This window comes from Watersipora subatra, chromosome 10 (genome assembly GCF_963576615.1).
Source record: "Watersipora subatra chromosome 10, tzWatSuba1.1, whole genome shotgun sequence".
NCBI classification, from domain to species: Eukaryota; Metazoa; Bryozoa; class Gymnolaemata; order Cheilostomatida; family Watersiporidae; genus Watersipora; species Watersipora subatra.
Window position 1 is genome coordinate 6,900,706 of NC_088717.1, and position 15,610 is coordinate 6,916,315.

Here is a 15,610-nt window from a genome sequence, read left to right on the forward strand (position 1 = left end):
TTTCTTATTTTATCACTTGGAGTTGTCTTTCCATGTTATTCATTTACTTTCCGATTTAGCTGGTTATATGCAAGTATATTTTGTACTTTTCAAGATGAACTTAGACAAACATTTTGTAAATTTTATCAGAAACTATCGGTATTTTTCTAGCATTTGCAATTGTTTTTGATATTTGAGGTGATCGGATTTCCAGGATGTTTCAATATAAAAATCGATAAAACTTGATGCCGGTTGAAATGCTCAGATCAAGCGAAAGTGCAATTTTGACATCTATAAATGCAAAGAGACAGACAGAATAGAGACGAGTAATGCTTCAACTTGAATAGCAATAGTCAATATCAATTATCGCAACGATAACAACTAGTGATGTCATTTCACACGTATTTTTCTTCTGAGTGTTTTAATTTCGATCAAGTTTTGTCAATTTTAATCTACAAACACCCTGGCAGTCAAATCACCTCAAACATTAGAAACAATCACAAGTGATAGAAAACTACCGATATTTTCTGATAAAATTTACAAAAAAATTGTGTAAGTTGATCATTAACATTGTTGGGAGCAATCTACTATAACGATATTTTATTATTTAATATATAATAATACAACAATACTCAAGAGAAGCAAAGCGAGGAGTAATCACAGACATATATTATAAATAAAGATGATATTTAGCTAGATTTAACGAGAATCATTAGTCAATGAACTAAAAATTATATAATCACACCCTTTCCTCTTCACACTCTTTTACCATTGTAAACTGGAGGTTAACTGATGTTTCAGTACACCCAATCATGGAAAAGTTTATGACTTGAGTAGATACAATTAAAATAATAAATCCATGTGAACTGATCAATAGTGAACACAAACAATGAATGAGTGGAGCAACATGAAAGTCTTCACTTTTTAATGATGAACTTACACAAAATTTTAGTAGATTTTATCAGAGTGTATCGATATTTTGGTTTTTGATGCTTGAGGTGATCAGACTGCCGGGATATTTCAAGAATAAAAGCAACAAAACTTCATGGCTACTACAACGCTAAAAAAAACTTGCGAAATGACGTCACTTGTTTCTATCGTTGCGATAGTTTATATCGGCTATTGGGTTCAAGTTCCAGTCTCTTTGCAACTATAAAAGTCATGATCGCACTTTTGCTTAATCTGAGTGTTTTAACCGCGATGAAGTTTTATCAATTTTAGTCTAAAACCATCCTGGTTATCGGATTACCTCAAACATCAGAAACAATCGCAAATCATAGAAAAATACCGATCTTTTATGGAGAAATTTTCGAAAATTTTGTTTACAAGTTCACCTTTAAGTGTTACCTAAAACCGCAAACACTATGTTGAAATCTCGAGTGAGGAAAACTTTTGGGTAAGAAAGTATTAAGCCGCACTGCAGATATTACTATAATCTTACATAAGACAACAGAATGATTTAAACTAGGAAGATCAAAGTAAACTCTATCTATATAAATCTCAGCCTGTGTGTCATGTGTATGTCCAACTATAATGATTAAAATATCTAGCAACAAAAAATGCGCTTCACACTGAATTAGAACTTTGAACCACCAGTTCACGCAGTGACAATCTAACCCATTAAGTTGCATAGGATACAATAGCTTCATTGCGTGGTTAATCGTTACATCGGTTAAAATAGGCATAACGACGCTGTGTTATTGTGCAAGGTCACTAAAGCTTGTTCTCACGGCTCTTATTAGCAAGTTTAGCAATATGATAGCTTACTCAAATTAGCTAATGGCAACTACACCTGCCACTATTTAAAGGCACTCAACTAGTATAATATATAAATAAATATATAAATATATAAATAAATATATAAATAGCTATATAAATAAATATAATTTACTATTGATAATCCTTTTCTTCATCTCGGTAGTTGTTTGCTCCTCGTTTAAAATGATCTCTTCAGCCTTGCAGATCCACTCTAGATATCCATGCAATTGCCTCTCTACGTCTTGTTTCTGTTTTAGTTTCAGGAATGCCCGACGCTTTTCTATCCTTTCTCTTTCCTTGGCAAACTCTCTGTGTGAAATTACAACATGAATTAAACTATAGAACAAAACCCATTTTAATTATCTGATTTATGAAGAGAGTTTTAATTATATTTTACATTTTAGTTGTGCTAGATAGAAACTCAATAATATAAGCTAAAAAACGCCTTGCAAGATATGGAAGTCATCTGTATTCATCTACAGCTTAATGATACAGATGTATGAAACCACGTGCATTACATTTTAATATCTATATTTATTTTTGAAGTAGTTTTATTTTAATTTTAAATTATAAATAAATTTATTGTTTTAATTAATAATTTTAATTCAAACTAAAGTGAAAAGCACATATTTATACGACTCTCGACCAGCATACCATATAAAATTTTGGCGCACTTCAAGTTATCAAAATATTAAAAAATGTGTGAACAATTTTGTTTAAATAAAATAAGTAAAACGGCAGGTCTAGCCAATCTGATATTTATTCTCTCTACATGAAAATAATTTTTCATAAATAACTAAAATTTTGAAACAAACTGTAGCTGTTCGAGTTGCGTTGCATAGAAAGTATGATAGACTGAGAGACAAAAAGAAGTTCATACCCAGATAAGACACCGAGGACAAGGTTGAGCATGAAGAAGGAACCAAGGACGATGAGTGGAATAAAGTAGATGACATTGAATGTGGCTCCCAGGGCGTCGTCTGTCTGTAAGTAGAAACGGATACTCAGAACAAACAGTTTGTATGACACAAAAACTGAAAGCTGTCTAAGCTATTATTTTGCTTATGTTGTCGACCTTTCAGATGACACCGATAAAATCATGTAACACTTCATGCAAAAAACCTGAAACTATTTTTTGCAGAAAATATCATGGTGTTATAATATTTCCATGCCTAAATCAGAACTCAAATGTGTTATATAACACGTTTTGGCTTTTAAAATGGTAGAATAAAATTTGAACAATGGAACTAAGTTTTTGCACGCTTACCCAGTACATGATGTCTGTCCAACCTTCCATAGTGATACACTGAAACACAGTGACCATAGCAAAGAGTACATTGTCAAATGTAGTGATGCCGTTATTGGGCCCAAGCCAGCCGGTCTTACATTCAGATACATTTGCAGTGCATGTCCATCCTTTACCTGGCTTCGTTGAACAGGGAGAAGTGCCTTCTGAGAAATCATACTCTACAGAATAGAGTGAAGGGCCTTGTCCGTTATTGCATATAACCTGTTTCACTATTAATTCTAAATTTAGTATCTTACTAGTTGAATGCCCGGGATTGTCCAGGATTTGTTTAATTTTCAATCAGACAGCCAGCATGTAAATTTGTAAAGCAAATTGCTAAACTTCTTTCACGACAACAATCCATGAATGCATTTGTCGAGGGCAGTTGTCCTTAATGCAAGCAAAGGCGTACTCTTGCATTGGTAAGCAGATGGGTGTATAAGAGACAGGTTCTCAGGAACCAAACAGAGCTTTGAAACCAAATACTTTTAGCGACTAGTGAAAGGTATGGTGCATATGCAGTTTGGAGTTTACGTTGTGAAGTTTGGATAAAATTGGCCACAAAATGTGAAAATGCATAGAGTTTATGCAGACTAACAGACAGACACACACAATGACAAATGACAAATCTTTATTAATATTTAATAATTAATTTATTTTAATTAATAATTAATTAAATTAATATTATTAAATATTAATAAAGATTATTTATTCAAAATTTTTGTTGTTTATCATAATTATTATTCAAAATGTGACTCGCAATCTGCACACTGGTGAAAGCTGGCACAAAACTGTATTCATGGTGTAAATAATGCATGCTTCTTCTTGTGCTACAGGTAGGCTGTCTTAAGATGAACCAGTTGGAGTTGTCTGACTACTACCATGGTAAATAGAAGACAAATATAGATTGAATTAGACCCAAATTATTGTGAAAAAATATTGGTTATAAAATGGAAAAGAAGTGAAATCAAGATCTATTAAACCTAAATTTCATTCCTGGAGCCAACCTGCCTTGTTCAAAGTCTTTTTAGCATGTTTCACAAAGTTATTAATATTGTAGGCCCTAGTAGACTGTAGGCTAAGAAAAAACAAACCTGAAAATGACCATTGAATTGTTATATGTACAGGAAATAAGTACAGAAAATATTTCTACCATATTTTATAAGAATGCAAGTGACTGATCAAGGTCCTTGCGTTAAAACTAGGATAAGGCTATTAAAATCACAGACTATACAACAACAAAAAATATGATTTAACAAGCAATATTTTCAAAAACAGTAACTTATAAATTTTTTCTAGGATATAACTATAACTTTTTGGTGAAAATAACAAATATGCATTGGTAACTAATCTACTTATAACTTTTTAACTTTATTTTGTCGAAATTCGGTATCTGCATTTTCAAAAACTAACTAGCTGAATTATAATAGTCTGTTGCAGCAAGTGTATATTCTGGAAAAGCTTTAAGCGAGAGCTTAGCATTTATTCTTTCATATTTGTTGCAGCCTCCTGCACACATGCTAGTGAGCTCACACAGTTTTTAACAATATAATTTTCACCCTCTTATGACGCCAGTTGAAAGATCCAATTCTAAGCCATTTATTAATACTGATGAAAGTTACTTATTCCCAGAAATAAATTAATCAATAACTTACTGCGGCATTCTTAGCTCCGTAGTCAACAGGTATACTCGACTCAAAAACTTCAAGTGAACTTTAGTGTCTGAATCACACTGTAGAGAAGGACTCACCGTGACCGTAGAATGACTTCTTCACTTTTGGCAGGCTGCCATGCATATGAAGACTATGGACCTACTTGCTATCAATGCGATCAAGTAACCGCTTTTTTAAAAGAAAGAACTAATTTGGGTCTATGGGGCTGATTGGTTAATTTGGCTAATTACATATGGCATAAGAAAATTTTTGTGTGTTTTTAGTAGAAACTTTCTACTGACCTTTAAATGGCTAATTAAGGCTGCTTGACATTGGTATCACTGGTAAGTATGATTAAAAAGGGATGATCTGGTCGACCCGTTAAACCCAAGACCCGTTGCACCCTATTGTTTTGCCCTTTTTGTAAAAAATTAAACAAGAATGACTTTGGCAACCATAATAATACTAGAACAGCAACTTTAAGATATCTCACACTGTGTCATACAGGCTCAGGTTTGTGTATAACGATCAATGACAGACTGATTGGCTTCACATCTTGACCTCACAAGGCTTCATATTAATCATATAGTCTACACATACGTGCATGACTTACATCACATACAAGCTTTAATCTAACATGAGAAAAATCATCCATCAATGCAATTCTAAAAAGTACCTTGGCTATCACAGCCTCTAGGACTGACCCATCTATCTAGAAAGTACCCTGGCTATCATAGCCTCTAGAACTGTCCCATCTTTCTAGAAAGTACCCTGGCTATCACAGCCTCAAAACTGACCCATCTATCTAGCAAGTACCTTGGTTATCACAGCCTCAGAACTGTCCCATCTATCTAGTAAGTACCTTGGTTATCACAGCCTCAGAGCTGACCCATCTATCCAGTAAGTACCCTAGCTATCACAGCCTCTAGAACCGTCCCATCTATCTAGAAAGTACCCTGGCTATCACAGCCTCTAGAACCGTCCCATCTATCTAGAAAGTACCCTGGCTATCACAGCCTCTAGAACTGACCCATCTATCTAAATAGTACCCTGGCTATCACAGCCTCTAGAACTGACCCATCTAACTAGTAAGTACCCTGGCTATCACAGCCTCTAGAACTGAAGCATCTATCTAGTAAGTACCCTGATTATCACAACCTCTAGAGTCTAGACTCTAGAGGCCTTTATATCTAGAAAGCTATTGCTTCCTCCAAGACTGATCGGTGTATCAAGCAGAATGACGCTATATTGATGAACAATAGTATATTTTATAGCTGACATTATAATTTATTGTTTAGTTTCTGTCCCACCACAGTTTGTCAGTGTAATAGTGAGTCTTAGATTCAGCACTAATGACTAGCCTGTAACACTGAGAAACAGTTCTGTCACCCTCCATGAAAAATAAAATAAATTCTCAGTTTTTTTGTTTATACCATATGTAACATATCCTTTGCTTTAAATATCTACACAAACTCGTTGTGCAAATCTTTGGTATTCTCAGAGAATGAAAACTTTGTTCAAGGCAACATAACTATCTGTTAGACAAAGGACCTTAGGAAAAAAGACAAATTTTGGCATACATGTCGACTCGGTGTATAAATCGAGGTTCAAAGTTTGGTTTAAGAACCCTAGTTTTGACTGTACCTGCTGTATAAGTCAATCCTCTTCTCCGGCTCAAATAGTTTGATCGCTAATAGTTCAGTTGGCATCGAAGGCGAACGACGCGTAGCTGAGGAAATGGTATTCTCAAACGCCATCAGAAAAACACCCATGTTTTTGTGCCACCGACAATACGTACAACAATTAATAAAAGAACAAAAGATGGTAGTTTTAGTGAGGACTACGAGCCATGAAAAACAATACTTCACCATTGTATTGGCCCGCCTCGCCAATGGAACAAAACTGCCACCTTTGATAATACGTATGTTTTAACAGTAAAGCCATGCCGCAAGACAGTTTTTTGTCAAGAATCGTGATTCATGTACAAAAAACAAGATGGATGGATGAAAGTGGAGGTGTCAAATGGATTACCGACGTCTGGGCTTGTCGGCAGATACTACGAAAAAGTATTAAATAAGAAAAAACATGTTATTCCAAAAGAGAATCCTAGCGATGACAATTTGCATTGTGAAGAATGGGACTTTGTGTTTGATGCAGCTCATGTTGAGTAGGATTACTAGTGTTTTACCATTTTATAAATAAACCCCGGTATGTCTCTTGATGTAATTTTGATTTGCGATGGGTTTTTGAAATTGAATTTTACTAGAACTCGTGTCATAAAAAAACGTGATCACCATATAAGTCGAGGATGGATTTTCAAGCTTGAAATTTGATGTAAAATTTTTAATTTATCCGAGTTTACGATAATCATACGACTCAACGTGTAGGGCTCATTTTCATCATTATAACCTTTATTGTCATCCTAGCTGAATGACCGGCATTACACAAGTAACTAAAAAGGTCTTTGTACAGAAAATTGATCTTTAATCAACGTATATATCATTTACCATTTTTAATCAATATATACCACATTTACCATTCCAACTTTTAAATAAAGATGTTTGTTTATTTCTGTGTGTGTTATAACTCTAATTAAGTTTATGCTTTATACATTTATTTATTGCATTTTGAGGAAGTTTCGGCGCGCATTTTTTTTCTCATTGTTCAAGTGTGCTAGTTGAGAGTGAAGAGTGTGTATTGTTAACCAAAGATTAGCAGATATAATGAGTATCTCCTTAACTATTCCATAGTATGGCATGGTGGCCACACGGTGTAGTGGTTAGTTAGCACATCTGTCTGCAAAACTGCTGGCTTGGAGTTGAAATCCATTGCGAAGAGGTTTTTACGTTCCTATAACTTTATCACTATAACTGGACATGCAGACAGACATTAAAATTCTTACTGAAATATATGTAAAGCACTTGATGCCGAGGAGAGCTGTAAATGATTACAGCGTTTACTAGGCTGAAGCATATACAGTTTCAATTTGTGCGCTACTGATACATGCATACTCCCGTGTTCACTAGCTTACAGCCTTTAACAAATGCTTGAAACAAGCGTTTTATATAAAATACTATCACATATTGTAGACCAATGTAACCTTAGTTTACCTTGAATAACCAACAATAATATATTAATAGTCTTTATTAATAAAGCTGATTCAACAATACCCTTACACACACAATGACAAAGTGTCTCAAGTTTGAACAAAATTGACAAAAAACTGTGAAAACACGTAGCGTTTGGGTGGACTAACAGACAGACATACATACAATGACATAGTCTTTGTAAATGCTGCGTGTTTTTGCAGTTTTACTGTAGAGTTTGTCCAAACTTCAGAAACATATGCTCCATCCCTTCTGTCAAGTAGCTAAAAATATTTGGTTTTAAAATTCCATCTGGTTACTGAGAACCTGCCTCTCAAACACCCACCTGCAGGCTATCTCATTAATAATGAATGAAGTCCAGGCATCACCAGATTTACTGCTAGTTTAATATAAACATGAGCAGTTACAACTTTTAGTTCGGTGTAGCACTATTTTACTTTCAATAAATCCAATTCATAATCTATATATATATATATATATATATATATATATATAAACCTCAGTGTTTGTTTGTGTATCCAGTTCTAGCAACAAAGTTTTAGAAATGAAAAATCCACTGTGCGCTGGATTTGAGCATAGAACCTCCAGTTCTGCAGACAGGCATTTATCGTATACACTACACTAGTATAGCCTAACTGGCTATACAAAGGAATGAATTGTGCAGATACTATTCCATATGCCAAACTTTCGTGGTTTCACTCAAAACATTTCATCTAGTATTATGCTCGAATTATGCTAAAATCCTTGGCCAGAAGAAAAATGCTTAAACTCGCATGGGCAGCAAGATTATTGCAATCAGTCTGAAGCTGCAGTAAGCACTGCAGCGCGTACAGTATGAATTACACAGAAATAAACAAACACCGTCATCTAAAAGTTAGAATAGTAGATGTGGTTGATATGTGTTGATATATGTTGATTGAAAGTAAATACTTTGCGCAAAAACTTTTTTATTACTCATGCAACACTGGGCATTCAACTAGTATAATATAAACATTAGCATTGTTTGTAATGTCAAAGGATATTATCGTGAAGCTCACCGTCAGTGCCAATGAATGTGCAGGCTTGGTGAAACTGTGGGCCATTGTAAATCTCGAGTCCGATGATGGCAAATATGACAATAGCGAAGAGGACGAGAAGTGCAATGTTTGCGAGAGGTGCCATGGCCTTGAGAATAGAGCTCAATACGACCTACAACACCAATAAAAAACCACATCAAATGTCTGCCAAAAGTATATGATAAACCAGATAACAGAGACAAAGAAAAGGTTCTAAGCCATTTAAACTATATTTCAATAAACATTTGAAAGCAAGTTGTGGAATTATGAGAAGGAAAGCGCATATCTGTTTGTCAAAAATACATTTGTATCTATCGACGATAACAAAATGATTAAATAACTCTAATGGTAAATGAAAAAATGGTAACACAGTGGACCCCGCCATTCGGCGTTCATTTGTTTCGGCGTTGGTGTTGTAAAGAAAATTTGCCCTATAGAGGGATATAGATACCTGTAGTGCTTATCTAATGCAAAAACCTCCTGGTAAAAATCATCAAAATTTTATATATACATCTATGTATATATTTCTCAAAGTATGTCCGTGTGTATGTCATATGTCTGTCTGCATTCCGGCTATAGCTATTATTAAAATAACTGCAGCTGGACAACAATGCTGACGCAATGTCATGCAGTACCGTCATTAGAAGCCTGGCAGCTTACTGCAATTTTCCATTGGCAATGTGCCAGGCTAACAGCTTGAAAGTTACAGTTGTTTGACAAAGTTTTAAAACCTTTACAGTTGTTTTTATTTTTCTCTCAATTTATTTCTACACAAAACACTCCTCTCATGATATGTAGTTTGAAAGTTAGAATAGTAAATGTTGTTATATGTTAAATACAAATCAATTATCTGTCCAGACTTTTTTATTACCCAGGCAACGCCGGGTAGCACAGGTAGTACATCTATATATATATAAATCTCAGAGTTTGTTTGTCTTTTTATTCCTGCGTCCAGTTATAGCGATTAAAATCTGGCAATAAAAAATTAGCTTTGCAGAGGATTTCATCTGGCGATATTCAAACCGCAAGTCTACAAACAAGCACGCCTAACCACTAGGCTAAGCTGTTCTCATCATTACTAACACCTTTATGTATAGGTATATCGCGATTACATACAGTAAATACACAATTTTTACTGTTTAATATTACATTTTATTATTGTTATTTTTTAAAAGCGTGTTTTTTCACCATTACCCTTTACCAATTTTTTCTTTTGTAATTTTCAAATGTATCGTTTTAATTTCAATTGTGCCATTACACTCATATTTCCAATTTTGCTAAGTCTGTAAAAGCTAAATACCGCTTGTGTGGACAATTGTATTATCTGGAGTAGGAGTTGTCTCTACATTCTCTCCGTTTGGTCATACAAAGTAACAGACAAAGAAATTCCGATATTATCATTTTTACGTTTGTACCAGTATCAAGAGGTACCAATACCATTGATTAAAACTTTAATTACAATGAGCTTCTGCTGCAAAAGTAACCTATTTATACAAACACTTCGATGTACTCATTATTTATTTGTTCTCCTAATTTATTTAAACTGTACAAAAACACTTTTCTAATTATGTGAAATTTAAACGTTTGAATGGTAAAAGATGTACACATTAAAAATAAAATAGGTTTTCTGTGCAAAGACTTTTTTATTCCCCGTTCATCAAAATATTGAATATAGCAAGTTTCTGCTGCAAAAATAACCTTTTCACAAACACACTTCCGTGTAATACGGTAATTGTTAATTTGTTCTCTTAATTTATTTAAACTGCACAAAAACACTTTTTCTATGGTATGAAGTTTAAAAGTTAGAATGGTAAATGCTGTATATGTTAAATAAAGTAATTTTTCTGCGCAAAGACTTTTTTATTCCCCGTGCAACACCGGCCAAGCATCTAGTTCTGTACATACTAAAACTTGGTAACAAAATACTATATTAACCTTAGTAATTATAGTTACCTACAGTAAATTTAGCGTATTTATTGGTTATGATCTGCAATAAAATGTAACATTACTAAGTACAGTACGTACCGTATGAAACTCTTCCCTTTGAGACAGACGTATAACTTAAACTTGAAACACTTATAAACTAAGTTTTAGAATGTATGTTACTAAACCGAACTTTAATTTTGTCATTGTTCTAATCTTTATTACCTGTTTCCGATCTCGTTGTCACTATAACTTATAACAAATAATGCTGCACTGAGATCAAGGGAGCATCATATTTCTTTCAGGCGTTGTGGGAGGGATTTCGGCAAATAGCGTACCAGCATTTTCATTATTCTGATGTATTTAGCAAACTGATGGCCAAGTTTGAATTTTGAGACATGTTCATTGATGTCAAATGGCGAAAAAAAAGCTGTATAGAGGGAACGGAAAAACATCCTGTTCCACGTCGTGAGGTGAAAATACCGTAAAACAGGGAATGCACTGTATTGTGCAAGTGGTTGTTTCATATCCCCTAATATGAGGCAGCCATCAGTCCCTAAAAACAAAACTCATAATAATTAAAGCGACTTGTGCGTTAATTAAAGTGTGTTAGAAACTAAAAAAAGCTTTCACCCAGTGGGTACTGACTACTATGACAAACTATATTTGTACCTGCAAACTGGGAATGCCAGAGACAAGTTTCAAAGGCCGAAGTACACGAACAGCTCGAAGTGTTCGTAAATCAAACCCACTACTACTTGTGTCATCGGCGAGAAACATGGTGACAAATCTAAAAGAAGTAAGACACGAAGGCTAGCATTACAAAGAGGCGTATCATGGTACATCACTCGAAACATTAGAAACATGTACAACGAACCAAAAACACTGAAGACTATTTTTGGTTTCTAATTGGGTTATGCATCGCTCTGATGGCATCATTAAAACATGACAATTCAAAGCTTGTCTAATAAATATGCTTCAATTCAATCTATGTGAACTAAGACCAGCATTGATTCAGAAACATTTCAATAAAAACCAGTTTAATAGGACAGAATAAACTGCTAACCCGGTAACGACCACTACAAAGTCCATAATATTCCATGGACTTCGTAAGTAGGCACCCTTCTGGAATATTAGCCCTAAGGCTAAAATTTTTAATGTAGCTTCTGTGCAGAAAATTGCAAGGAAATATTGTTCCGTCTGCTCCTGTAAATAGAGTACAACAGAAAGTTAGGATTGAATCCATAAAGTAGCTTGTCCAACCATTTCACATTAGCGAAGTCTTAAAATCGCGTGTATAATGGTGACACCTGCAGTGCGTGTCAATCAATATCACCAGGCTCGGTGTTTGAGTCTATACAAATCTATCAGGTTAATCAATTTGTTGGCTTGCCGTTATAAGTTAACATAAAACATTCAGTGCATAGTATGACGATAAGGCCTAGGTAAACTTCACTCTGATGAATTCAGAAACAAGCGTCAAGTTCTAACATTACCCTAGGACACTTATGTATTCGCCTCATTTAACTTTCGCGTTTTCGCGGAGTCATCCTCTCGCGAAAATTTCATGTGCGAAACTAAACTATCAAAACGAACGAGCGAAAACGTGGAATTAAATAGCTTTGTTCATTGATAGTCCAAGAAACAAATGGCAGCACGCGATCAAATTGCTTTATTGATCTCGGGCACACAATTCTACCTGCGGTTTACAATTACAAACTAGTCCCAACTTGAAAATTTTTTCTTATCGGTGAACTGAACCTGAGGAATCTAATTATGTTTGTTCCACTGCATTTATTTTAGCATCACTATATTTTCGCACTCATCAGAGCCGCGAAATTAAGTTGCAGTGAAATTTTACTCTGTATGCTACTCACGAAACTGAATACTAGCGAAATAAAAGTGTCCTAGGGTATTCAGTTAATCAAAATAGAATGACTCTTCTTAATAAAGAAACTTAGAAGTAGCTTGGTTTCGGAAAACCTTAAAGCCTCGAGAAACGAATTTCACAATGTTTGAGACCTGTGCTTTCTATGATTATATCTACGAAGCAAGTAATGTACAGCGTTACTACAGCAGTAATCCTAATTAAGGAACCACTTCAAATAAACACATTATTTGTTAACATACAGGATTACTATGTTGCAGTAAGAAATTGGTGTAAATCATAAATATACATCAGTGTCGAGGCACTATTACTAGGCCTGGTTTTGCTACCATACATACATATAAGAGGAAAGAATATAAAATATCTTTGAGGGCATAAGAGAAGTTCAAACTTCTAAGTTCAAACGGAATGATATAATGGGAGATCCAAGATCAAAACACAATATTTCCGCAATGACAGGGTTTAGCAGTTGTTGTTGTTACAAAGTATGTCAGAGGAAGGTCAATGCCCAACAATTACTAGTAGATGCTCAATGAAGTGCTTCAGTTGATAAAGTCATATTAATATGACTCCATAGATTCCCCTAAGCCCTTCACAACTGAGGTGACCCAGGTCATACCGCTTAATACTTCACATCTTTATAGAGACCTGATATCATGACTACTCAGGTCTACTACTTAGTACTTCACATCTGTATAGAGACCTGGTATCATGTCTACTCAGGTCTACTACTTAGTACTTCACATCTGTATAGAGACCTGATATCATGACTACTCAGGTCTACTACTTAGTACTTCACATCTGTATAGAGACCTGATATCATTTCTACTCAGGTCTACTACTTAGTACTTCACATCTGTATAGAGACCTGGTATCATGTCTACTCAGGTCTACTACTTAGTACTTCACATCTGTATAGAGACCTGATATCATGACTACTCAGGTCTACTACTTAGTACTTCACATCTGTATAGAGACCTGATATCATTTCTACTCAGGTCTACTACTTAGTACTTCACATCTGTATAGAGACCTGGTATCATGTCTACTCAGGTCTACTACTTAGTACTTCACATCTGTATAGGGAGCTGATATCATGTCTACTCAAGTCTAGTACTTAGTACTTCACATCTGTATAGAGACCTGATATCATGACTACTTAGTTATACTACTTAGTATTTCACATCTGTATAGAGACCTGATATCATGTCTACTCAGGTCTACTACTTAGTACTTCACATCTGTATAGAGACCTGATATCATGACTACTCAGGTCTACTACTTAGTACTTCACATCTGTATAGAGACCTGATATCATGACTACTCAGGTCTACTACTTAGTACTTCACATCTGTATAGAGACCTGATATCATGACTACTTAGGTATACTACTTAGTACTTCACATCTGTATAGAGACCTGATATCATGTCTACTCAGGTCTAGGACTTAGTACTTCACATCTGTATAGAGACCTGATATCATGACTACTCAGGTCTATTACTTAGTACTTCACATCTGTATAAAGACCTGATATCATGACTACTCAGGTCTACTACTTAATACTTCACATCTGTATAGAGACCTGATATCATGACTACTTAGGTATACTACTTAGTACTTCACATCTGTATAGAGACCTGATATCATGTCTACTCAGGTCTAGTACTTAGTACTTCACATCTGTATAGAGACCTGATATCATGTCTACTCAGGTCTAGGACTTAGTACTTCACATCTGTATAGAGACCTGATATCATGACTACTCAGGTCTATTACTTAGTACTTCACATCTGTATAGAGACCTGATATCATGTCTACTCAGGTCTAGTACTTAGTGCTTCACATCTGTATAGAGACCTGATATCATGACTACTCAGGTCTACTACTTAGTACTTCACATCTGTATAGAGACCTGATATCATGACTACTCAGTTCTACTACTCAGTACTTCACATCTGTATAGAGACCCTACAACATGGCTACTCAGGTCTAGTACTTAGTACTTCACATCTGTATAGAGACCTGATATCATGTCTTTAAATATCACCTTGAACGCGTCCATTATTTTTGATTTTTTTTTTACTATGTAAAAAATTTATGCTGTTTAAATGTGAATCCGCAGAGCTACTATTGTTAATGATTTATTGTCTATGACATCAATTTGACTATCAACTTGGCAAAAGGTCAACATATTACCGGATGAGTAAAGATATAGCCAAGAATCAGCATGGCAACTGGATCAGAACAATGTCGCAATTCTATTTTAACCTCCGATGTCATTAAGAAAATTTCACTCATCAAAAGTCAACCCGCTTGTTCCAAAATGTAGTTTCAACGCAGTAAATGTGGCGGACGATATGGTAAATTATTATGGACCTCCTAACAAATATCACAATTTCACACCTTTACAAAACCATCCATTTACGTGGCCAAATTCTGTTCAAGGACTGTGAATGATTCAAAGGATGTATGCTATTCAATCACTCGGAGAAGAAACTTACCAATTGGATAGATAAGGGTGTTTTGTCGTTAAATGGTAGTTTCTCCTCCAGAGCCAAAACGAAGCAGTTGGCTATGATTGTACCAATCACAATCCAGTCAAATGGTGTAAAGAAACCCGTTAAGGAAAACATATGTTAAATTACATTGTAAGGCCAGTTTGTCATGTCAGTATACCATTTTCTTGCTAGTGTGCAGCCTACAGAGCCTTAAAAAAGCATGAGATAGCAATAAAAGAATTTCTATACACTTCAAAAAATAAAGTGCAGCAGGTTTAAGAATGTAGCCACAGCTATAAGCCTCATGTTAAATGTACAAGTGTATATTACTATCTAAACAGTAACAAACTGATGCAGTAACAAAGGATATCCCCATTCTATAATAATCTTGGCATATTTCCTCAAAAAGTTGTCTTCACTGAAGATGAAGAGGGTTCTATTGGTAGAGAGATCGAGGCCTA

The 15,610-nt window shown here is 34.9% G+C and overlaps 1 protein-coding gene across 1 annotated transcript in view; it reads right to left on the reverse strand.

The window, feature by feature from the left end:
- LOC137406710 (voltage-dependent calcium channel type A subunit alpha-1-like) overlaps positions 1-15,610 on the reverse strand; it is an 82,507-nt gene that overhangs the window by 63,837 nt on the left and 3,060 nt on the right. Inside the window, 8 exon segments of the mRNA XM_068093326.1 lie at positions 1,871-2,046; positions 2,618-2,721; positions 3,005-3,204; positions 8,822-8,972; positions 11,486-11,552; positions 11,829-11,968; positions 15,153-15,197; positions 15,438-15,607. Of these exon segments, the coding sequence (XP_067949427.1) occupies positions 1,871-2,046; positions 2,618-2,721; positions 3,005-3,204; positions 8,822-8,972; positions 11,486-11,552; positions 11,829-11,968; positions 15,153-15,197; positions 15,438-15,607 (1,053 nt within the window).